The sequence below is a fragment of the Hipposideros armiger genome, unplaced genomic scaffold (assembly GCF_001890085.2).
Source record: "Hipposideros armiger isolate ML-2016 unplaced genomic scaffold, ASM189008v1 scaffold_202, whole genome shotgun sequence".
In the NCBI taxonomy this organism is placed as follows: Eukaryota; Metazoa; Chordata; class Mammalia; order Chiroptera; family Hipposideridae; genus Hipposideros; species Hipposideros armiger.
In genome coordinates this window covers 759,434-783,582 of record NW_017731552.1, presented here as the reverse complement: position 1 = coordinate 783,582, position 24,149 = coordinate 759,434, and the positions used below count along the sequence as shown (strand labels likewise).

Genomic DNA, 24,149 nt, shown 5'->3' with positions numbered 1-24,149 from the left:
CACACACACACACACACACACACACACACACACACACACACACCCTATTTAACCAGCCTCTCAAATAGGACAGTAAGGATTGTGTAATTTTCAAGTTTTTCCACTATTGAAGCACATACATATTAAAAACTCATTGATTTTTTTAGGAAAAAAAAAAGGAAAAGGAAAAGAAAGAAACCTGATGTCTTTCAGGCCAAGCACCTGCGTCTGTGGACTGGGCCTAATAAAGCGGTGCCCAAACCTCTCGAAGGCCAGCGGATGGAGGGGTGGGGACCGCAGACCTGTTTCTTCCTCGCATTCACACACACGTCCAGCCAGTGAGCTGCGGGGGACAGTGCAGTGTCCAATGGGCATTCCCCCATCCCCCCACCCCCGACTGCTCTCACTGTCACTCACTGTCCACAGACCTACCGTGAGCACCTGGAAGGGCAGAAGCACAAAAAGAAAGAGGCGGCTCAGAAGATGGGTGTCCAGTCCAACGGCAGCCCATGTGGGGTGCAGGCGAAGCTGCACTGTGACCTGTGTGCTGTGTCCTGCACTGGGGCAGAGGCCTACGCTGCCCACATCCAGGGGGCCAAGCACCAGAAGGTAGGAGCCCTCCAGCCCTGGCCTCCACACTTGGGACCCAGAGGAACATCCAGTGACATCAGAAGGGGCAGCCACTGATGAGAGGGAGCTGTCCCTGCAGGGCTCATGTGTCTTCCTTCCTTAGAAGCCAGACACCTTCTCCCAGTTAGAAAAGTCCTACCTGCTCCTGGACAAAAGCATAAAGCAGTGCAGGGCTTATACCCAGGGCCCGAGAAACTGTTCTTGGCATTAAACACGTTCACATGCTTACACGAACGAGAGTTTGAATATTAATGAGATCAAATGGTATACTCCATTTGGGGTGTTGCTTTTTAAAAACAAATAAAATTAAATAAAAAAATAAAATAGTAAATTTTAATGTCAAGGATATCAAGGATGGGGTTTGACTGAATCCTGTGTGCTTGTGCTTCCATGGATGTGTACACATGTTCACACAGGATGTAGACGTGCGTCCGTGGATGTGTACACATGTTCACACAGAACATAGATGTGTCCGTGGATGTGTACATGCATACGTCTTAGCATGTGGCCCCATCCATGCATCCATCCACATACACTGTGACCCCATCAGGGGTGGGCACCATGTTGGTGCTTGGGAAGCAGAGAATGGCTCTGCCTTTTAGCCCAAGGCAGTGGAATTTGGAGGAAGGAAGTCGGTATTAGCCAGCACCAGGTGTTGAGTATTATAGGGCCTGCATGTGTGTGACTAGTGGAGGCCTAGAAGCAGGAGATGGCTCAGAAAGGCCCTTCCATGGGGAGTGATGCTCAAGAGCGCAAAAGGCATATAACTGGGAGGTGGGGAGTAGGTGGGGTCCCTGGGACTGGGATGGGACCACCCTCCCTCACTTCCACAGGTTGCCAGCCCTGCCAGGCCCACCGTGGTGCTCTTCCTTCCTCTTGAGGAAGGTCTATCAGGCCTGCAGGTGGCCCTAACAGGGACATGGGTCTGTTCTAGGTCTATAAGCTGCACACCAAATTGGGGAAGCCCATCCCCACCATAGAACCGGCACCCAGGAAATCCAGCTCATCCCAGACCACCTGCACCAGCAAGCCGGCCCCCCTCACCACGGAGAGCCCCGCTATGGCCTCAGCCAAGCCTGCTGCCCCCTCTGACCACAGCGTGCACACCCCAAGCAGGTCAGAGCTGGCCAAGAGACCAGTGGCCAGGAAGGCCACATGCGTGGGTACGTGTCTCTGCAGTTCACAACCCTCCCACCCACACCCTGACTCAACAAGCCTGAGATTCAGAGAAGTGCTTGCCCAATTAACTTGTGTGTGTGTGCAAGTCAGCACATATGGGGAAGGACTAAGCTATGAATGGGGGAGGGCAGAGAAGGGGATGTGCCTTCCTCCCATGTTTCTGCCAGGCAGGGTGTGCTCTGGTCCATACTCTCTGGATATGAGAGCATTTCCCAGGAACCTTGGCAGAACCAATGGGATGGCAGCATCATTTTTTCCCATGGAGCTTGGGGCCCACCAGGTGCTAGAGCTACTCTGCATCTCCAACCTAGGCCTGGAGAACCCCTGGGCTGCAACCTCCCATGAACTGGGAACAGCCCCATTCACACCCTGATGCTCATGGTGGACAGACTGGGCTCTGACAGTTATGTGGACAGTGGAGATTAAGGCAGGCTCCTCATAGCCCCACCTCCGGCCCTGCCTTCCGTCAGGGGTGGGATGCATCTAGCAGAAACCTGAGGGAAGTAATGGCTGCCTCATGATGCATACTGAGTGGGTCATAACCAGGATTAGATGCCAGGCACTCAATCCACAACTGCTCCACATGCATTGCCTGGTGTACCCTCCACGGCTCTTTAAGGTAGATTTTGTCATTAGTCCCAATTTGCAGATGGAAAAACTGAGGGGAGGGGCGAGAAAGTTCCTAACCCAGCCACCCCATAAGCGGTGAGGGCAGGATTCAAACCCAGGTCTCTGACCCCCTCTGCTCTTTACTTCCATGCTGTGTGTGGAAGAGGGAGGAGCTTATTTTATTTTTAGCCTCAGCAGCAGTGTTTTTTGAATAATCACATGACGTTGAAAATAAAATCACAAAGCACTTTGGATAACAAAGAAATGCTCCCTTCCGAGGCTCAGTGGATTCCTTTCAGGGGCCTGGCTTGCCTAGGACCCTCCTTCCACTTGATGTCTTATCGTCAGTTAACTAAGGGTCAATTAACTAAGGCTGCAGGGCCTGCCGTGGGCGGGTTCCTCAGCCAGGGCCACTCAATGGACAGAATCAGATTAGCACCAAGCACTGTGTGGGCCTCGTTCTCTCAGCCATGACCCAGGCTGGCGTGAGAGGGGTCTTGGATGGTGGATCCGACTGGCTGATGTCATGTGGGGGTGAGAGGAGCTGCACTTTGTTCTGCCCTTCACACCAGTGGACTGGAAGCTGGTTGTGGTTTCTGGCTGGACCAAGTTATAAGGGACGCAGTTCTTTTTTTTTTTTTAGGTCCTATGTAGTTTTATTCTAGTAATAGTAACACCCTACAATTATATTGGGTTGTCGAAAAAGTCATGACGCACCTTTGCAACGAAAAACATAGAAAAAAATACGTCATGACTTTTCTGACAACCCAATATCGCTACTGTTTTTACTGAAATGACTACTACTATCACCACAACTTATTATTTATGGAAAACTTCCAATGCACTATTACTTTTTAGTAAATTCATTCCAAAAATATGCATCTCATCCCTGCTATGTGCAGAACACAGTGTTAACCCTACCATGGTTTAGCTTTTTCAGTGCTTGACACTTCAGTAAGTAAGCTGTTTCCTATGCCCACATTTCAGGTCTTAAAGATGTCACCGTGGGTGATTATTCAATATTTCCATTTAACAAGAATTTTCATAGATAAGAGAGGACAGAAAGTACAGTGAAACGTGCTAATTTAGGGCAAAGCAATGCCAAGTGATTAGGACAAGCCTGGAAGAGACTGGCAAGGCTATAAGAGAGGAGCAGTCGTATCGACTTCCAGTACATCCTGAGGAGAGCCACAGGGACACCCTTCAACATGGCAATAGGTTTTATTAATTCAATGTGCATTGGGCACCTGTTGAGCTAACTAGAGTACTACTGGTTTTTAATTAAAATTTTTTTTATTCTGAGAAAATTACAGAAAATGTATCACATGCTGTTGGAAGAAATGATACAGAGAGACCCTGAGTATCCTTTACCCATTTTCCTCCAATGGTGATGTCTTGCAAAACTATAGTCAGGGACGCAGTTCTTCTTTCCAGGGCCTCCTGAGCCAAAGGCAGCGGGCCGCAGACCTCCAGAAGAAAAAGTGGCACACCGGAAATCAGAAAGGCCCGGAGAACTGCCCACCGGAGGAGGCTCTGCTGAAGCTTCTGGAAGTTTCAGTGACTCAGAGCCAGTGGGCCCAGGCTATGTGGAGGAGGTAACTCTGCCCGTGACTCTCTAGCTCTCAGGCCATCAGTGTGTGCCCTTCTCCACCTCCAGGCCCTGGTGGAGAAGGGCCTTGCTGGGGTCAGGCTTCGGGCCCTCAGCCCAGTTCTCCATATGACGTTTATACACCCATCCCCGGGCAGACCTCAATGAGTTGTGCGGAACTTGCTAGAAGGTCCTGGCAATGGGTTTCAGATCTTAGAAGGAAGGCCTGAGACAGGCAAGGGTATTTCTTGCTGGGCAGCCCCTTTTCCTATGGGAAGAAAGGTGTAAAGAGGAAGCCTTGCCCTAGAAACCTAGGCTACTGCATCACCCCAAGGCACAAGATTCTAGGGGCAGGGCATTAGGAACCAGCGTGCGCCCTACACGACATTGCCCAGACATGCCCAGAGCCCAAGCAGTAGCCCCGCAGGTTTGTCTTAAACAACCTTCTAGAACTCAAATTCTGAAGTTTCTCCTGGCTGCTTCCATAGTTCCCAGCCTCCCGGAGCACTGCCAGACTGTGCGTGGCTCAAAGGAAGTGCGAGCTCTAGCATCTCTCCTTTTTCTTTTTTTGTGGTTTTGTTCAACCAGTTTAGCATCTTCCGAACAGCCACATCAGATAGGACTCCTGTGCCGGAGACCCCATCATTTAATAGTTAAGGAGATGAGATCCATAAAAGCCGCAGCAAACAGAGAAGGGCGCTCTGGCCCTCGTGGGCAGGGCATCGGTGGGAGGTGGCTGAGCCCAGGGGACAAGATGGGACCCAACAGTGGCAAAGGAGAACCCCAGCATGGGAGGGCACTGACGGTGTGTTGGCTCCTCCGAAAGCTGCCCTGTGGAAGAACTTGGCAGACAGGACGCTGTGCTGTCACTCCTCTGGGCTGCCTAGGAAGGCTCAGTGCCTTTGGAAGACGGAGGGAGGCGCCCCTTCCCCCTGGCCTGACCTGGCCAGCACTCAGCTGAGCTATGTGTGTCAGGTGTGCAACGATGAAGGCAAAGTGATCCGGTTCCACTGCAAGCTGTGTGAATGCAGCTTCAATGACCACAACGCCAGGGACCTGCACGTGAGGGGGCGGCGTCACCGGCTGCAGTACAAGGTGTGCCCTGCAAGGGTCTGCTTAGCTGCAGGGAGGGGGTGACCTGCCTCGCTTCCCACATCTCGGTCCCTGTCTTAAAACATGGCGTCCTTCCTTGGACAGTAGCCCAGGCCCCGTGGGCCTCTGCAGCGGAGTCCGGGCCTGCATTTCTCGCTGCCTGGAGACCAGAGCAGAAAACAGGCCGTTGTATTTGCCAGTTGATTTACTCTCTTGCAGATGAATGTTCAGCTTTAAAACTCTGCACCTAGTTATTGCCCAGGAGAGTCCTCAAGCTACGGTCACATCGATGATGTGCCCACAAAACAGGACTCAGATGTGGCCCCCTTTTCCTGATACTCAGTGTCAGTTCGTTCCTACCTGACATGTGCTGTTTTTCTTTTCTTGGGCCTCTGCCTGTGTCCCAAACTGGTGTGCGCTGGCTGAGATAGGGAGTGCTGTGCCCCTTCTGAACTGTGTCCCCACAGGAAATCACGCGGCACAGTGCTGAGTCTGTGAGCTTGAGAGAGGCCAGGGCCCTGGTGCTGAGGGCACTGCTGCAGGATAGCATCGGTCAGACTGAGCCATCCTCAGGGAGCTTGTGGCCTCCAATGCTGAGAGCCTCCCAGCACCAGTAGAAGCCCCCTTTTCCACACAAGGGGGTGGCTTTGTGTGGCCAGGAGCTCCTGTGGACCTTTCAGCACCCTGGGTTCACCCTGGGTATGCCCGCACATGTGTGTATTTAAACATGCCTGACTGTCAGGCTCGAGTATGCTTGTGCACAGTACACACATGTAACTCTCCTTGGGATGATAAATAGTGGTTTCCGAGTATTTCCTCTTTTTGTAACAGCTTCATTGACATGTCATTCACAGTCCACACAATTCACCCATACAAAGTGCACAGTTTAATGGCTTTTACTGTATTCAGAGTTGTGCAACCACCACTTCTCTCTAATTCCAGAACATTCTCATCACCCCAAAAAGAGCCCTGTCCCCATTAGCAGTAATTCCCCAGTTCTACCCCAATCCCTTTATTAAAAACCACTAACCTGCTTCCTGTCTGTGGATGTGCCTGTTCTAGACATTTCACATAAGTGGTATCACACACAGTGTGGCCTTGTGTGTCTGGCTTCTCTCACTGAGCACCATGTGTTCAAGGTCCATCCACATTTTGGTGAGTGTCAGTGCCTCCCTCCTTTTCACAGCTGAGTAATATTCCGCTGTCTGGGTGGACCGCATCTTGTGTAGCCATTCACCTTGGGTTTCCGCCGGTGAATAATCCTAGACAACACTACACCTTCTGAATGATGAAATCAAGTGATAAAATCAAAGTTCAGCAAATGAATTAGCAATGCTATTTGAAATATACATGGCAGGGTTTCACACAAATGGCGTTTGCCCGGAATTATTTTGATTGGAAAAGAGCTTTTTCCGTTGAACTTTCAGCGACTTCAGTGATCACGGATGGTTACTCGCCAGTGGTGTCGCAGCACCTTTGGCTCCTCTGTCAGATATGCAGACGCGGTTTGGGTTTCACTGTTGGCGGGCGTCGTGTCTGTTACTCTGCATGTCGTGTCAGTTGTGTTTGTCCCCTGCGTTAGTTCCCTTTCCTGCCAGTGCTTTTGGGGATGAGGAGTGTTAAGACTTTGGGGGACTGAAACCCAACCGTTGTCTGAATCCCACAGAAGGGTGTTAGTCACGGGGTCTCTCACTGGGTCCCCGAGTCATCCCGGCATTCTCATCTAAGTGATGGTCTCCGATCTTACAGCCCTTCCTTTCCTTTCCAGAAAAAGGTGAACCCTGCCCTTCCAATCACTATCAAGCCCAGCAACAGAGTCCGGAAGCTGCTGGAGGAGAAGAAGAGGCAGCAGAAGCAGCTGACCAGGAAGCGGCTGGAGGAACTGCGGCGCTGGCACGCGGACATGAGGTGGGGTGTCCTCCCCTCCCACCCTCCGTCTGGGGCAGCACTGAGGACCACATGTCCATTCACTCACTTGCTCGAGTTGGGGGGACATCTGCTGTAGCGCCCAGGCCTGAGGACCCAGATGCTCATGACCTGCGAGGTGGGCAGGGGACACAGCACTCATCGGGACATGGAGGGCTTTAGAGCAAACTGGGCCCCTGTGCGCAGGTCACCCTAAGAATCTTCCTTAGTTAGTATGAATCGCCTAACAAACGAGGGATGGCATGGGCCTGGGAACCACGGGGCTGGCACTGTCACACCTGATTCATAAGCTCACCCTGGTGTCCCCCTGACTTCCTGTGTCCCTGTGTTCTCTAACCCATGGTGTCTCCTGACCTTTAGATCCCTTGGACCCCCCTGTGTTCCCCAGACCTCTTGTTGTCCCCTGATTGCCCTCACATTTGTCATCCTCCTCCTCCACCCTCTAGAGCAGCGGTTCTCAAACTGTGGGTCGCGACCCCTTTGGGGGTCAAACGACCCTTTCACAGGGGTCGCCTAAGACCATCGGAAAACACATATTTTCGATGGTCTTAGGAACTGAGACACTGCTCTATCCGCCTCCATGCTTCAAGACAAAATTTCATTTATTTGTAATTAGAAATAAATAGTTCACAATATATAATTACATATTGTTTTTGTGATTAATCACTATGCTTTGATTATGTTCAATTTGTAACAATGAAAATACATCCTGCATATCAGATATTTACATTACGATTCATAACAGTAGCAAAATTACAGTTATAGAGTAGCAACGAAAATAATTTTATGGTTGGGGGTCACCACAACATGAGGAACTGTATTAAAGGGTCGCGGCATTAGGAAGGTTGAGCACCGCTGGTCTAGAGCAATTCCAAAGCCTTTCATGACACGGCACCCGACTCACAGAAGACCCTTGGCAGTGTCTGAGCTGGGAACGAGGTCCAGCACAGAGTTGAGGGCTGCGGCTGCGGCTGCGGCTGCTCAGGCCGGCTCTTACCTCCATAGGAGTTGCCTGTGGTTCGTGTCCCCCTGGCTCTTGGGGCCTCAATCTCCCTGGCATACTGCAGGCGTTTGTGCAAGACCCCAGTCGCAGGCTCTCTCGGGGTCCCGTTTGGCTGCTGAGTCTCCTTAGTGGTCCTGGGGCCCCAGCCATGCTCAGCCGATGACTGAGGACGGGGCAGCAGGGGCATATGGCTTCCATATGCTGCTGGCTCCGATGTAAAAGCCCGGGGTCCTGCAGCTGCTGACAGCTCCTTGTCCTTTTGCTTCCCCACAGGCGCTCTGACCTGTGCAAGAGGCGGCTGGAGGAGAAGCTGCAGGCCCAGGATGACCACCAGGCCTGCTCACCGACTGACCAGCACCTTCCTGCCCTCACTCCCCTCATGAGCAGGCCGGGTGTGCCCGCCGCCACACCTTGGGTGGGTGGGGGTCTTGCACAGAAATGCCTCCTGTGGCAGTGACCCCGGGCTGGGTGATGTTCTCACATCTTCCCTAGGACCTGACTCTCCCAGGAGTGAGCAGCAGGACTTTGTACCAAACCCCTAAAGGGGTGCCCACCACCCATCACTGGTCACCAACGGGAGCTCCAGACCCCGGTCCCACTACCCGCCACAGTGGTCCTTTTAGCTTCCTGAGGCCTCGGTTGTCACATCCCTTGGGGATCCTTAGACATCTGTTGGGAACCTTAGATTTGCACCTTGCTGCAGGCATAGGCCCACTGAGTTGGCTGAAAAGTCCCTGGCTGGGAAATGTAAGAACATTACCATAGGGGAGCCCACTGGTCCCCCTCAGCTCAGAGCTTCCCGCAGCCATCAGGGGAGGCTCTGGGGTCCTCACTGGGTCTCCTCCACCCCATGGGTCCCCGTCATTCCTCAGCCTGGCAGCCCCCTCTCTACCCCATGACCTTCTGCTGCATGTGCTGTACTTCTGCAGGGCTGACACATCCTGTCCCCTGCCCACTGGGTCCTCGGGCCCTCTCAACCCACCCGTGACGTGCACACCTTTCCCCACAGCCCTCACGGCGGCCAGAGTCCAGTGATGACCGGCACGTCATGTGCAAGCATGCTGCCATCTACCCCGCAGAGGAGGAGCTCCTGGCCATCCAGAAGGCCGTGTCCCACTCGGAGCGCGCCCTCAAGCTGGTGTCCGACACGCTGGCGGAGGAGAATTCTGGAAGCCCAGAGCAAGAGGGCGGTGAGTGCAGGTAATGGAGATCACCCTCGGTTTCCCCAGGCCCAGGCAACTTGGAGGAGGTGGGAGGTCTGCTCTCTGGGGCGATGGTAGAGTTTCTCACAGGAAGTGTCTTGGGGGGGTTGGGGGGACAGAGGCAGACAGTCCTCTGATTGGCTTTGGGTCTCTGCTGTGGCAGGGGCTTTCCAGCCTATGGGTGGAAAGTTCACCAGGTCTCTACTCTCAGGGCCAGAGCCCCGAGGTTCAAAGGGAGGTTTAGTCCCAGTTGGTGAGAGCTATTGTTTTAACACCAGAATTTACATTTCCAACCAAAGGTGCATCTAGAAATATAGTTCACAAAACATGAACTACCTCTGTTTGTTCATCTGCGAAATGGAAATAAGTGTGATTCTGCCCCAGCCCCTCCGCCCCACGGAGCAGGAGCTGCCACTTCACAAGCCTGAATCGTCATTCCGGGCTCTGTGACTTTCGGGAGACAGAAAAATCCCTGTGCCTTGTAACGAGTCGTTATACGATTTAAATAATCTGAGAGGCAGTTAGTGTTTCCAGGTCCTTTCTCCCTTGGTGTCTTCATCTCTTTAATTTTTTCATTTTTTTGTTGTTGTGGTAAAATATTCGTAGTATGGAATTTACCATCGTAGCCATTATTATGGGTACAGTACAGCGGCACTAAGTATATTCTCAAGGTTGTGCAACCATCACCCACCACTATCTATTTTCAGAACTTTTTCATCCTCCAAAACAGAAATCTGCCTTGTTAAATTCCCCACCCCCTCGCACCACCATTTCACTTCCTGTCTCTATGGGTGGGCCTGTTCTGGACATTTCATGTAAGCGGAATCATGCAGCATTTGTCCCTTTGTGTCTGGCCAATTCTATGTAGGTTTCTTTTCACCATAGTGTTTGTTTCCTAGAAAAGAACATGTGCCACTTGTACAAAGTGTCAGATAAAATGAGCCACCCCTCAGCTTGAGCATGAGAACCTCCCCATAGGATGCGTCTACTTGGGAGAGTGAGCCTTCTTTATCTACCTGGTAGGGAAAACAAGTGTGCAAAGAAGACATTTCTTTCAGCCCCCCCCAACCCTCGACCCCCTGCCCCCACACACAACTTAGTGAGACCAAAACACATGACAGCAAAGTCTGATGGGGGAAGCCATCTCAGCTCTGAGGGTTGCCTGGACTCGGTGCTTGCTCACAGTCAGGAAAAGATGACCTGGCCATGAGACATGACACAGCAGATGGGCAGAGCATGTGAGGCGGGAAGGCAGGAAACATGGAAGCTGCCCAGAGGAGGCCGGTACTGCAGAGAGAAAGGGTGTTTCGTCATCAAAATCTCCACTTATGTTTTCTGAACAACAAAAAATCACCCCTCACTTAATACTTTGAAGTTCCCTGCAGTTGTTTTTTTGTTTTTTTGTTTTTTTGCCTGGACTCTTGTTTAGGTCTTCTTTTTATTTTTTAAACTTTTTATTTTGAAATAATTATGGACTTATAACAAAATAGTACGGAGAGGATTCTGGGGCCCTTCCCCCACCTGCCCCAGTGTGGACATAGAAGCAACCTTAGCACACGGGCACATCAGAGAACTCCAGGCCTTCCTCAGGCCTCCCTGTGTCAGCACGCACTCTGCTCCTCAGATGCCATCCTGTACAGTTCATGGCATCACATCACCTGCATAAATGCCCGTCACCCTGCCAGTCAGGACCTAGAACCTTTTTTCAACACGAAAAAGCAACCCGTGCCGCCCTTTGCACCTCCACGCTTCCCCCTCCTTACACCCAACAACTGCTGTGTGCTTTGAAAACAAAACTGATTGCATTTTTAAAAGCTTCCCTGTAACGTTTACATCACGTTACAGGACCTTACGTTATTTCTCAAAAACACAGAAATGTGTTTTCTAATAGGAACATAATAAACCATCCTGTTGATGTTCCATTACTTATTTAACCGTTGCAAAGAGCAAGTTAGTATTTGGGTTTTGTCAACTTTTATTATGGAAATTCTTTAACTTACACAGAAGTTGAGGGACAGAATTGTGATGAGCACCATGTGACCATTACTGAGCCATGATGCTCACACCATTTCCCTTGATCTCCTGCCCCTCCTCCCTGCTCCTCCATTGGAGGTTCAAAGGAGAGCCTATCTCACTGCATATTGTTCATTTAGTAAGTATTTAGTACCTATCTCTAAATGATAAGGACTCTTTAACAAAACCACAATCCCATTATCATGCTTTCAAATTAACTAATTCTTTAACTTCATCCAATATTCAGTCACTGTTGAAATTTCCAGCTGTCCCATAAATAATCATAATGCATTTTGTTGGTGTTTTAGGGTTTATTTTTTTTGTTTTATAGCTTATGTGAACTGGGGTTCAAATTGGTAGACACACCTCTAAGTCTCTGTATCTGCAGGTCCCCCTCCCCTGCTTTTTGCTTCCTCTTTCCTTAGGAGCCTCAGTTGCAGAGTCTGGTCCTTGTCCCTGAATCCAGATGTCCCTGGTCTGGATTTTGCTGGCGGCCTCCTGAGCCAGGTCCCATCAGGGCTTGTTGGGCTCCAGAGCTCTGTGGTCCCCAAATGGATAAGAACACGTAAACATGTTTTGTTTGTTTGTTTTTGTTTTTTTTTTAAAGAAAGGTTATCTCCTATCCCTAGAAGTGTCACAAAGAAAAAGTGGTGATTAGAGAGCAGCAGGTGAGGATGGCTGCTTCTGGCGTGGAGAAGGGGACATTTGTCTAGAGATCTGGCAAGTGAGGGCACCTCAGGCACCAGTCCTGGGAGCCAGAACAGAGGAACAAGCCCTGTGGGGCTGGAGGGTATAGGAAGGGGTTTGGGGCTAGAGCATAAGGCCTAAAGGCAAGATGCGGGGAGAAGATGGCGGCAAGGAGGCCCAGGGGGTCAGGCTGGAGGCCTCAGCCTGGCTGGCGAAGAAGCTTGGGTGTTGCTCTTATGCACAGGGCCAGCACTGGGAGGTTAGATGTGGGCAGATGCAGTGATTGGATTCACACTGCAGAAAGGTGGCCCTCGGCTGTAGAGAGGTGAGGCTGGAGCAGGGACTCCTTTAGGACACTCTGGCCTGAGCACCTGGATGGGCCTCCTCACAGAAGGTCGAGGTGGGGTTGAAGTGACCCTAGAGATGGCTCAGAAGGTGCCCAAACCCAAGGACTGACCAGCGTGGTGCCAACTGGCTGAGGACCAGGGGTCACTGGGGATGCCATCATTGGTCTTTTTCAGAATATAATTTGTCAGGAGATAGTAACAACTGCTAGCCCTTAGCAAGCATATACAATTTGATGATCACGTTCCCAGCACTTTTCTCAGATACATCTTCTCATGTCTCCTTTCGTCAAGTGCGCTCTGAGAAGTGGGCCTTGGAAAGGGCCCATTTCACAGATGAGGAACCTGAGGCACAGAGGGCTCAGCAAGCTGCTGGCATCCCAGGAACTCACTGGGGACCCAGGGTAGGACCACATGCTCCCTTTCTCCCTGACCCCTCTTCTCACACGCGCTTCTGTGGGTTTGTCTTCACAGCAGCATCAGCCCCTCTGCTCGGATCCTGAAGGGCGTGATGCGGGTCGGGCTCCTGGCCAAAGGCCTCCTCTTGCGGGGAGACAGGACCGTGCAGCTGATCCTGCTCTGCTCCCAGAAGCCCACCGGTGCCCTGCTGCGGAGAGTTGCCGATCAGCTGCCCCAGCAGCTCCTGGTAAGAGCATGTCACCTCATAGGGTGCTGCTGCCAGCCCTCTCCCAGGAGCCCCTGGGGCTCCCAGTCGGGGGTGACTTTGTTTCCACAGGACCTTAAAAAACAAGAGATCATGGTTCTTAGATACAAACCACTTTGTTTTTGTAAACAGTTGCAAGGAGAGCGATTGGTGGCAACTTCAGGGTTCCTTGATAAAGTAAGTCCAGGAAACCATGTAAATATCCCCCCATGAGGATGGCAACTTACATTACATCCTTCCTACAGAGCCTTAACCAGCCATTTAAGAGGATACATTGTGTGTTGTATAAAGGCGAGAAAGTTAGCACTCCCCTTGACAAGGATGGAAGAGACTCTCAGCCCTGACAGCACGCCTATGGCTAAGGCACTACCACTTACTTCATGGCATCTAACCATCGTTTTTAAAAATCCTTTATCTTGGGCTGGCCGAGTGGCGCGTTGGTTAAGAATTGGCTTGGGACGCTAGAGGGCCCCGGTTCGGATCCCACATATGAGGGCCAGTGACACTGCCATCTACAGCTAAGATGCTGAACAACAGCTCAACCTGGAGCTGGGCTGCTGTGAGTCGCCGGCGACGGCATAGGCTGCAGCCCCTGTGGCAGTGGGTTGCCATGGGCTACCATGTGTAGCCAGCAGCCAGCGTGAGCAGCCAGCAGCCGCAGTGAGCGGCCGTCCAGAAGCCGGCGACTTAATCTGCCTCGCCTGGGAAGAGCGCAATGATGGTGCCAACTTGGGCCAGTGAAGCAATGTCCTCCACAACTAGACTGAAGAACAAAAGGACAGCAACTTGTCTGTTCCCCTTCCCCCAATTCCCCAGCGCTGTTCCCATCCCCCAATTCCCTAATAAAAATCTTTAAAAAGAAATGCTTTATCTTCTCATAAAAAAAAAAAAAAACGATACATGGTGATGAAAGCAGCTGAGGTTGACTGTGAGGTTTCACAGCCGCAAGACCAGGAAGTCAGAGGCAAGATGGAAACTCGTTTTGAGGACTATGGGAGGTTGACTGGATTTTCTCCGCTAGAGCAGTTCCTCTGTTGTTGTCATGGGACTTTTCTCACCTGAAATGGTAACTGGGGGAAGAGTGAGATCACGTCATGATTTAAATTGATCGTCTTAGGTTAAAAAAATCAGTTCCAGAGTGGCTTCTTCCTGATGTGTCTGGCGCTGTTCCTGTGAGAATCCAGCATGGCTCCTCCGACTCCCTCCGTGAGCATGGGCCCGCGCAGACCCCAGCCCGCTCTCACACTCCCACTCTGGTCAGGAGCCGATAAACACACAGCACACTAACTTCAGTTTGTTTCCTGTGAGGAAATGAAAGCCTCATGCCAGGTAGCGAGCTCCTTGCGAGGCGGGGGCCACATCCGACAGTGGGAGGTGTGTGTCCTGGCAGAGGACATTTCGGTTGTTTTCAGTGTGCTGTGTTACCAGCAAGCCTGCACAAAATAAAAAACCTTATACACATGCCCCTCCACACACGTGGGAGCGCGTTCTGGGGCAGAGTCGCTGGGTCAAAGGCATGAGCCTGGTGCTCCTGGAAAGGGTTGACAGGTCAGTCTCTACCAGGGATTTATAGATGCATCGATTTACCAGCCCAGCTGCTCCTCAGACCTCTGGAGTTTTGTCCTTCTCACAGGTGATGATGGCACCTCATTATGGTTTCAATCTGCTTCTCTCTTACCATGTTATTGTGTAAAAAGGGACACCTGTTTTCTTTCCTGCCAACTATCTGTTATATCACTTGCCAGGTTTTTGGGGTTTTTTTTGAATTGCTGTTCTTGTTATTGAGTTGAGGGCGTTCTCTACATAAGAAGACACCTTATATGTGGGGTCTGTTGTCTATACGCATTTCTACATGTGTGCACTCCTGGAGGGTGGGGCTGTATCTCAGCCCCATGGAGGCGCCAGGCGCCAGGCATGGGGCCTGCCACCTGACCACATCCTTGTTGTTTGCACCTGCCTCTCAGCTGGAGTAATGTAGCCTTGTGTTGTGTTTGCACCTCGTAGATGGTGACAGAGGACAAGTACCAGGTCTCCTCTGACCCTGAGGCCAACATTATCATCTCGTCCTGTGAGGAGCCCAGGATGCGGGTCACTGTGTCTGTCACTTCACCCCTGATGCGGGAGGACACCTCCACTGACAAAGGTTCGATGGGGCCCTTCTGTCCAGGCCCTTGCCCCACACACCCAGATGGCCTAGGGCAGCATCTGACTCTCCTCTGGGTGGGGGTGGGGTGATGAGGGTGCAGCGTTCTGGTACTTCTGTCAGCCCTGGAGGCCACTGGTCAGATAAGAGCTGGGCCTTAGGGCAGTGGAGGAAATGAGCTGGTGACAAGTGTCAGATGGGCTCAGAAGCAGGCTGGGCCTGGGCACGCTCCTCGCTTGTTTCTAGGCTAGTGCAGGCACCTGCACCCTGCCCAGAGAAAACCAGCTGTGCCGGGTCCCAAGGAGCTCAGATTGTCCATCTGTCCATAGCAGAGACCACAGTAGATCCTACTGTTCCCGACACCACTCGTGAGGGACACGGGGGCTCAAGGGAGCTTGAGGGAGATTGGCATTGCCTGAGAGAGAGAGTGGGAGGGGTGCCAGGCCAGGCCAGAGGGCAGCGAGGGTCTGAAGTCACACTGCACGGTAGAGGCCAGCCCACAGGGATGCACCTCCCAGCTCATCAAGCCGTGGAACCTCCTGGAACAGCCCCAGGACCGTTTTCAAATCCAGTCACTCTCGAAACCCCTTCGTGATTGTTGTTTTGTCATAGCTGAGGGCCACTAACAACTAACTTTTTTTTTCTTTAAATCAATTCATTTTTAACACTCAAATTTTTAAAGAGGAGATCCTTTGACAGTAAGTGGAAAGCCATTACCAGTTGTCATAAATGTAGAGTCATCTAAAAATAAATACGGGGGGGGGGGGGAGAACAACGCCATTGAATTCTAGCTGAAGGCCCTGCTAGGGTTTGCTCTGACACACGAACTAGGGGGAGATTGGGAATGTAAGAAAGTGTTCAAGATCCATGGCCACTAGATGGAGGCTGACTGGAAGGATTAAGAGAACCGGAAACCCCTCTTTGACAGACGCTCTGTGAACACCAGGCTCACTCAGGTGCATATACTGGTCTGGCTGTTGCCCAGAGGGTAGCTTCTAACTCCTCCTTGCAGACACACTCCCGCCACTTCCATTTCAACCCTGTGACAGGCAGGCGACAGGCACAAGACCCCTGGGGATATTTGTGGGCAGTGAAACCTGTGCTCCGTCATGTGACCTAAATAAACCAGGGTCTCCTAGAGCAAGATGACAGTATTCTTGAAGCAGTAATAATAAGAAAGAAAAAAACAGACCTGAATTTCTCTCAGACACGGGAGCCTTTGTCATGGATGATGAGATGTGTTCAAACTGACCCATTTTCTCCCTTTTAATTATACATTTGGAAGTTTCTGGAAATCTGGCTGAATTCAGAGTTTTCCATCTGTCCTGTGATTTGCTAACTGAGGGAGCCAGCACTGAAGTCACTCAGTAACAAGCATTAAACTCTTTCCTCTTGGGCACAAACCTCAGAGGAGATCGGATATCATCGAAATGATTTCCCTGCTCCCTGCAGCGTCCTGGAGGAAAGACAGTCTTGGGGGACCACAGATCTTCCAGATAAATAAAATGAGGCCCAGAAGATACATAACATGAGACGCAGAGAACTGAGGGGCAGGGCCCCGTATGGCCCAGGGAGGGAGTGGAATGGGAAGGGGCGCCTTGCCCACAGGTCCTTTTCTTCTAGAAGGAATGGAAGCACCTCCACGCGAACCAGGGGACATCTTGAGCCCAGAAAAATGTCTCCAGTCGCTGGCCGCCCTCCGCCATGCCAAGTGGTTCCAGGTCAGGGGGCAGGGGTGGGAGGAGGTAGAATCTGTCTGTCCTGCCAGCTGCGCCTTCAGCTGTCTCCTTGGCTAGCAGCTCGGCCCATGTCTCCTTGCCCAGCACTAACCTGATGGGTCGGATCAGAGCAGGCCTGGTTCTGTTGGCCTGTGCCCATTTGGGAGTGGGCTCTGCTCCTAGCCACCACCCTCCAGGCCAGCCAGGCATGCTTCCGGAGACCCTCCCTGGCCTCCACTGCCACGATGCCAGGACAGGACCCCTGGACCTGCTTGCCAGCCCCAGGGTCAGCCCTTGTCCCCTCAGCTTCACACATGCCCCCCTTATGGCCACATGAATGTGGCTTCCAGAGCCCACAATGCATTTCTTCCCCCAAAGGCACGAGCCAGCGGCCTGCAGCCCTGTGTGATCGTCATCAGGGTTTTTCGGGACCTCTGCCGGCGCATGCCCACCTGGGGGGCCCTGCCAGACTGGGTAAGCCAGCGCCGGGTGACTGGCCCTGCTCTGGGAAGCCCACAGATGGCCTCCACAGCCCCAAAAGGCCCTGTTTCCTCCTAGACAGACATTCCCCCTCCCAGCACTTAGCTTTTCCCGGAAGGCACTGGTGTCTGCCTGAGTAGCCGGGAGAGGTAGATCACAGCAGCGGTTTCTTGGGGGCCCCTGGGCACCAGGAAGAGGCCTGCTCTGGAGCACAGCCTCACTTGACTATATTTTCTTAAACCCATGACCTCACAGGCAGCACCAGGTAGCATGCCAATGCAAGGGCACTGGGGAACATGCAGAGTCAGCGCAGAGGGCCTGGCGAGGTCAGGGACCTGGGTGCCCATCCTGGGTCCACGCCGGCCTCTGGAGGTCCTGGTGCACCCCCACCTCCTCTTGAGAGGATTCTCCCTGCAGCTCTGACATCCCTGGCCAGTAGGCACCCGAGTCCATGGTGGGAGAAGAGCAGAGAAGAGAGAGTGCAAATGACCCCCAAATCCCCAAGCTGCCAAGTTATGAGACACCAGCTCCCGCCCTCTCTGGGGTCTCCCTCCCCATATTTCTGTGGAATTGCATCTTGTCCTTCCATGGGTTAATCTCTAAGTGTCCCTCTCTCACCGACCCCTAGTAATGGGTGGGATGACTTATAGGTTTTGAAGTCTTTCATATTATTCTTGGGAAGGGGCCTAAGCCCCTTGAACTCTGAGGGACATTTGCATTCTATGTGCAGCCTTCTGCTGCCAGTTCATCTCCTCCTGCCCCCAAACAAGGAGGCCCTTCCCACACCGGCCTGGGCTACCACTGGCCTTACTTATGAGGGCCATGTCCAAAACCAAGGGTTCTGGTGCCCACCCGGACCTCTGCCTACTGCCCAGTATCCAGGGGAGACGTTGCTCTCGGTGTCACCCCTTCATGGACAGCACAGCAGCTGGCTTCATACTGAGTTACTAACATGTCCCTGGTCCTGCCCTTTCCTGCCTCCACTGGGTGGCTCCTTGGAGGAGGGGGCACTCCCCTGACTAAATGTTTTAACTCTTGCAATGCTAGTTTGCAATGTTACAATCGATGGTATTTTGCCGATGGAGAAACCGAGGGATAGAAAGTGGAGAAAACTGCCCATGGCCATGCCAGGCGTGGCGAGGCCTCCGTGACCACCCCCCTGTGTAGCACTTGAAGGGTGGGTGGGAGTTTTGGGTAAGAACTGGGAGGAGCCTCCAATCCTGGGGTCCCCTGGAGACCCCCAGCCAAGCCAGGCAGAGCTCCTCCAGTGGGAGGCAAGCTGGCCCAGGCGCTCTCCTCAGATGCACAGTGTCTCCTTTTCTGTCCCTGCCCTGCCCAGGCCATGGAGCTGCTGGTAGAGAGGGCTCTGAGCAGTGCAAAGCGGCCCTTGAGCCCCGGGGACGCCGTGCGACGGGTCCTGGAGTGTGTGGCCTCGGGGACGCTCCTGGCAGGTCAGTTCCCGTCGCCTGGGAAGCCCAGAAAACACTGGGGCACGTAGCAGAGACTCAGTGTCATAGCTGGAGACAGAGGGAGCCTCTTACCAATGCTAGAGAACAATATCCATCCCAGACAGAAGGAAGGACCCAGACACACGTCCCCCAGGGGAAAATGAAGAGCGTAGTGTGCGGAACACACTCACCTGCAAATGAGGGCGAAGTTCCTTGTGCAGATGGAGCAGGCGAGGGAGCCTTGGCTGTCGCTCCCCTGGTGATGGCCTCAGCGGGAATATTCCTGAAGGAAATAACCAGACACTCAGAGAATAGGTTGTGTACGAAGATGTTCACCACGGTGTGGTTTACAGTAGCAGACGGGAAGAGAAGCCTCACATGCACTCGTGACATGTCAGATACAAAGATGGTGTTTTCCAGTCATTTTAGTGACACAGGATGATAAATGAAAAGAGGAAATGCATGCACTGGGCCCATGGTGTGAGCCTGTTAATGTAACTGTATGCTTGTGCTGGAAGGAACCCTGCTGAGTGTGTGTGTGGACAGGGAGGACTGCCTCAGGAGAGACACACCCGGGGAGACCCCGTGCTGGCCGCTGTGGCCCATGGGCGCCAAGGGGTGCAGTTGCAGACCCCATGCTTGGACCCTTGCAGGCCAGGCCCCCACGGTGGCAGTCTTTCACAAGGGTGCTCTCTCCTTCTTTGCCACCCCCACCCGCTTTGCAAAGATGGGCCTGGGCTCCAGGATCCCTGCGAGAGAGACCAGAGGGATGTGATCGGGTCCATGACCCTCCAGGAGCGGGAAGACATGACAACCAGCGCCCAGGTAGGACAGCCGGTCCCTGCGGCTACCCAAATCTGGCCAGTTCAACCAGACTATGGGTGGCACCCCAGTCCCAGCCTCTGTTTGCTGCTATTCAGCATCCCAGGAAGTGATACGGGGTTCCCCTTTCCTCCCCCTGCAGAAATGGGTGGCCTGTGGGTGGCAGGACTGCTTCTGGGGAAAAGGCCAGCCTGGCTCAGAGCTGAAGGCACTGTCGTGCTGAGGTGCAGACCTCACTGGTTGAGACCGTCCTGGGTTCCCCCCAACACATGCACCCCGTGCTCTATGAATACCCAGCTTGGGGCTGGTCAGCCTCAATCACCAAGCCTAGTCCCTGTGTGTGGCTTCCCTTTGTAAGTTTATAAGAAAGGCTCCCAGTGGTACAAAAATCACACTGGGCCTGACATTTAGGAACCGTCTTTAATGGACAGAATCAAATTGCTCATGATCAGAGCTGAACTGGGAGATGCAGGACTTGGGGTCCCTGTAGTGAGGCAGGAAGCACTGATGTTCCAAGGGGCTCCCTGCAAAGTTGTGCTGTCAGCCGGCCCCAAGCAACTCCCAGTGTAGTTCTTCACACCTGTGGGTCGGTGAGCGTGGCAGTTACTAGAAGGGTGTTGCCGAGGACAGGGAGCCTGGTGAGCTCGTGTCTGCACTGGGCCAGGGGGCCAGATAAGGGGTGTGGGCAGGAGGGTCCTGATGGGCTGTCTGCCCCCAGCACGCCCTGCGCTTGTTGGCGTTTCGGCAGATACACAAGATCCTGGGCATGGATCCTCTGCCGCCGCCCCAAAGCAGGCCCGGGCCACACTTCCGGAAGAGGTTGAGGGAGGCAGGCCAGGCCAAGGACGGCAAGGGCCCGAGGAAGCAGGCTTGCGGGCCGGAGAGGGGCAGTGTGAGTGGCCTTGCCCCCCAAGCGGGACCTGACCTCCTGCCGAGTGGTCGCTTCATCCCTGACATCGGACAGTCATGTTCTCCTTTCCAGTAACGTCCTGTGGGTTTCGTTAAAAACACTTGTGCTTAAATCATCAGTGAAATTGCATCATCCGAGGATGAGAACCACCGGGTGGGGCAGCATCCCGCACCCCGAGGTGCCCGCAGTGCTGGGTAGAAGGTATGGCACAGCGGCTTTGAACCCTGGTACTTTTGCTAGCCTTAAACTCACCCTGGTGTTGCTAAGGGTGTGGGCTTCTAAATTGCTTCCTGAGGACACCCCAGCTGTGCTCAGACTTGAAATCACTAGGCAGGCCCGTCTGGGGTCCCTTGTCTGGGAGGCAGGCCATGGAGAGCTGGGGGGTCGGCGAAGCCCAAGGGCACACCTGGGCTCAGCCTGCTGCAAACAGAGCCCCTCCCGTTCTCAGCCTAGAGATAGCCCCTCAGCCAGAGCTCTGCAGGGCCTGAGCTGGGCTCCCTCACCCCTACCCCGCCTCCCTTGGTGGGGAGACAGGGCCAGGGGTGATGATCATGCAGGCTGAGTGCTCCTCTGGTCCCCCAGAAACATTTGTGAGCCTACAGCCTTCCCTGACCTAGAGTCCCCCACCCCTCACCCTTCATCCCAACCACTGAGTGCCTTCTGCTTACAGAGGAGCTGCTCTGCAATGTCCCATTTAGGGCTGGGCTTGCCCAATGTCTTTCTCCTATCCTCCCTGCGTAGGTCTGGCCTACCTGGGTCCAGGGCTTACCTCTTGGGAGCAGGTCTGGGGGCCATGCCTGGTGCAGGACATGGGGTCAGGCACCGCCTGGCTCTGATGGACATGGGGGCACCCCTTGCCCAGCCTCTGCCCCGATTTGTCCAAACCTCCCTTTTCAGCAAGCAGCTTTTTTGGCCAGCTGCCCAATGGCCTTAAAGGAGAAAAGTCCATCTTTGTGCCAATGCAGTTACAGTGACTTGATTCCTTTGATTTCATGTCTGTGTTTAAGGGACAGCCTCTGTGTGGCTTCATGTCTAATGTCTTTGCAGAGCTACCTGGAAGTTTGGTGGGGGAATAAACGAGATATGCTTGTCTTTTGGTGTGGACCACACAGTCCTTCACTTGAGGTGCACGTGGCCCTGCTGGGCTCTCCCGCTGTCCCCTCAGGGCTCTGGGCCGGGGCTTTCCACTTGCCGGCATTTCTCCCCAAGGCTCTGAGACCATGAGTGTGGATGCAGAGGACAAATGTGGATAGGAAAGACGTTGGAGGGGCTGCTGCTGTCCAGGGGCTGCTTCCCTGGTGTGGTCACCCTCAGGCCGGCCTCACACCAGGGGCTCCTGGGGGTCCCGAAAAGCCTGGCTCTGCAGATCGCACCCACTCACAGTGCCCAGCTCAAGAAGTGCTCATTTCATACATGCCCCAGGCCACCCAAGGGACCCACCCTGGCCTGGTCCAGGAGACACACAGTGGGACCATCAGCAGGAAGGTTGGGAGCCTGGGAGGCTTCCTGGAGGAGGGGCTGGCCAAGCTGAGTTACTGGCCCCCCCCACCAAGAGTTCCCTGCAATTTCCCCAAAGCCTCATCACAAACCTCCTGGGGTAGCGGTGGGGGGGACTTCAAATGGGGAAACCTGGTCACCAGCTGAGCTTCTGACAGCTTCAAGCCCCCATGGCATCCCAGGACAGTGGGGCAAGGTGGTGATGGCCCCCACGGAAGTGGCACCTGTCACTATGCACAGAGCATGGGCTGGGAGACAGCCAGGACCCCATTCTCAGAGCCGGGCCAAGGGACTGTTGGTGCCTCAGGTAGGCAGGGCCCAGCCTGGTCCTAGTAGGTGCATTACCTACCAGAAACAGGAAGCAGCTGGCCGGCCAGACGCCTGACTACTAGTCTTCCCCTGCTTCCCTGGGAGAGCAAGCTACTACTTGCTTTTGCCTCTTCTGCCTCAGGCCCCTTCCTGAGGAAGTGGGGCCCCCTGCCTCTTACGGGCACCCCGACAATGCCTGGGAAGCAGGGCCAGCCCCTCCGCCAGTCCTGGTCCCAGCCACAGACAGGGCACAGGGGATGGGTCCAGCATCCTCCACCTCACACGGGGCCTTCACCCCACACACACGGTCTCTCCCTCTGCATCTTGGCTGGTTACTCTGCCATTCATCCAGCTGCCCAGGCTGACCACCTACTATGGGGGTTCCTTCTGGGTTCCTCTGTGATCGGGGCCAACCCATCAAGAAGTTCTGTCAGTCCCTCTCCTACTGCTCTCCATCTGCATAGGCACTCTGCTTTTTCAACCCTCCATCAGCAGGAGCTCTGGATAAAACTCAGGATTGCAGTCAGGATAAAACCCCAAATCCCAGTGAAGCCCCACAAGAACCCATCTGCCACCCTCTCCCTCAATAATTCCACTTCAGATCCACCAGTTTCTGCTTGTGTCAGACCAGCCAATCTTGTTGCTGCCCCAGGGCTTTTGTACATTCTGTTTTGCTTTATAGTGAGCTCTTCCCATGACCTGTATGACCAGCGACTCCTCCTCTCCTTCAGGTCTCAGCTCAGATGTCACTTCCCCAGAGAGGCCTCCTTGATCACCTCAACTTGCCACATAACCCTATTAATTTTCTTTATACCACACATCACTCATTAAGATCGCTTGTTATCTACCTTCTCCCCCAGGATGTGAATTCTCTGTGGACAGGAAATATATCTACCTTATTCACCATGATATCCCCAGGTCTAGAAAAGACCACTTACATGGTATTATATTAGGTAAATAAAAATATTAAAGGCTTGAAGCCATGCTCTGATACCCAAACATTAGTCCTATAAGAGGGATTTGCCTCCTAGCAGTTAGGAAGATACCATTTGTTTCTTCTGCCTCGTCCCAGGAGATAATTGTAACAGCTGGGGAAAGAGATTGGCAGTGTGATGAAGGGAAGGGAGAATGGATCTGCCTTCAAGATGAGGATGAGACAGGTGTGATAGTCACAGCTGCACCTGTGTGGAAGGCCTTGTGCCCTGCTGCTATGAACCAGGATTTCCTCCCTTACATCCTGCCAGGGGTAGCTGTTGGAAACCACATCACCCACCAATCACTGGTCCCTTCCCTGGTTTCTGGGGAAGACAGATATTATCTTCTCCACAACATGGTTTAAGACCAATCCTGTTGACAGAGAGTTAAATCAGCTCCCGTAGTAACTCCAAAAAACCAAGTTTAGGCAACGCAACAGCAAAATCAAGCAGTCGATTAGTGACGTACGCAGTCCAGATGGATGAACCGTCTGGGCGATTGAGCTCATTCAAGGCCTAAAGAGCGGTTGATTCTGATCTTTCCTTTCCATCCCTCTTCCCACCGGGCAGAGGACCCAAGAGCAGGCTGACAGGAAGACACCGGACCAGGCACTAGAGAAGCCTGACTTCTAGGAGGGGGAGTAGCACCCTGAGACAGCTACGACTGGGGACCTCAGGCTGCAGGATGCTAGCCTGCGAGCCTGGTTGCTAGGAGATGGCGGTGAGTGGGAGAGATGATGTGGGGCCTGTGGGCAGGGCTGCATCTGAACCTGTCAGGCAGTCCAGGGAAGACAAAAATGGAAGGGCAGATCCATCACTTCCATCTGCAAAGTCACTGATAACACAGAAATATAGCCACGAGGGCTGGCCGAGTGGCGCGTTGGTTAAGAGCTGGCTTGGGACGCCAGAGGGCCCCGGTTCGGATCCCACAT

At 53.2% G+C, this 24,149-nt stretch overlaps 1 protein-coding gene across 18 annotated transcripts in view; it reads left to right on the top strand.

Moving 5' to 3' along the window:
- The window catches only part of ZFR2 (zinc finger RNA binding protein 2), a 91,655-nt gene extending 67,520 nt beyond the window's left edge, over window positions 1–24,135 (top strand). For 13 of the 18 annotated variants that reach the window (XM_019653391.1, XM_019653389.1, XM_019653383.1 and 10 more), the window contains 13 exons: window positions 406–588; window positions 1,544–1,772; window positions 3,832–3,992; window positions 4,961–5,080; window positions 6,846–6,985; window positions 8,280–8,421; window positions 9,016–9,206; window positions 12,727–12,898; window positions 14,921–15,059; window positions 16,683–16,780; window positions 17,156–17,251; window positions 18,597–18,708; window positions 19,433–20,338. In XM_019653391.1, coding sequence (XP_019508936.1) covers window positions 406–588; window positions 1,544–1,772; window positions 3,832–3,992; window positions 4,961–5,080; window positions 6,846–6,985; window positions 8,280–8,421; window positions 9,016–9,206; window positions 12,727–12,898; window positions 14,921–15,059; window positions 16,683–16,780; window positions 17,156–17,251; window positions 18,597–18,708; window positions 19,433–19,884 — 2,235 coding nt within the window. In that variant the 3' untranslated portion in view covers window positions 19,885–20,338. Of the gene's footprint in view, window positions 1–405; window positions 589–1,543; window positions 1,773–3,831; window positions 3,993–4,960; window positions 5,081–6,845; window positions 6,986–8,279; window positions 8,422–9,015; window positions 9,207–12,726; window positions 12,899–14,920; window positions 15,060–16,682; window positions 16,781–17,155; window positions 17,252–18,596; window positions 18,709–19,432; window positions 21,530–23,787 lie in introns of those variants that run through there. The other 5 variants (XM_019653396.1, XM_019653381.1, XM_019653382.1 and 2 more) reach the window with 5 other exon arrangements.
- Window positions 24,136–24,149: the final 14 nt, after the last annotated feature.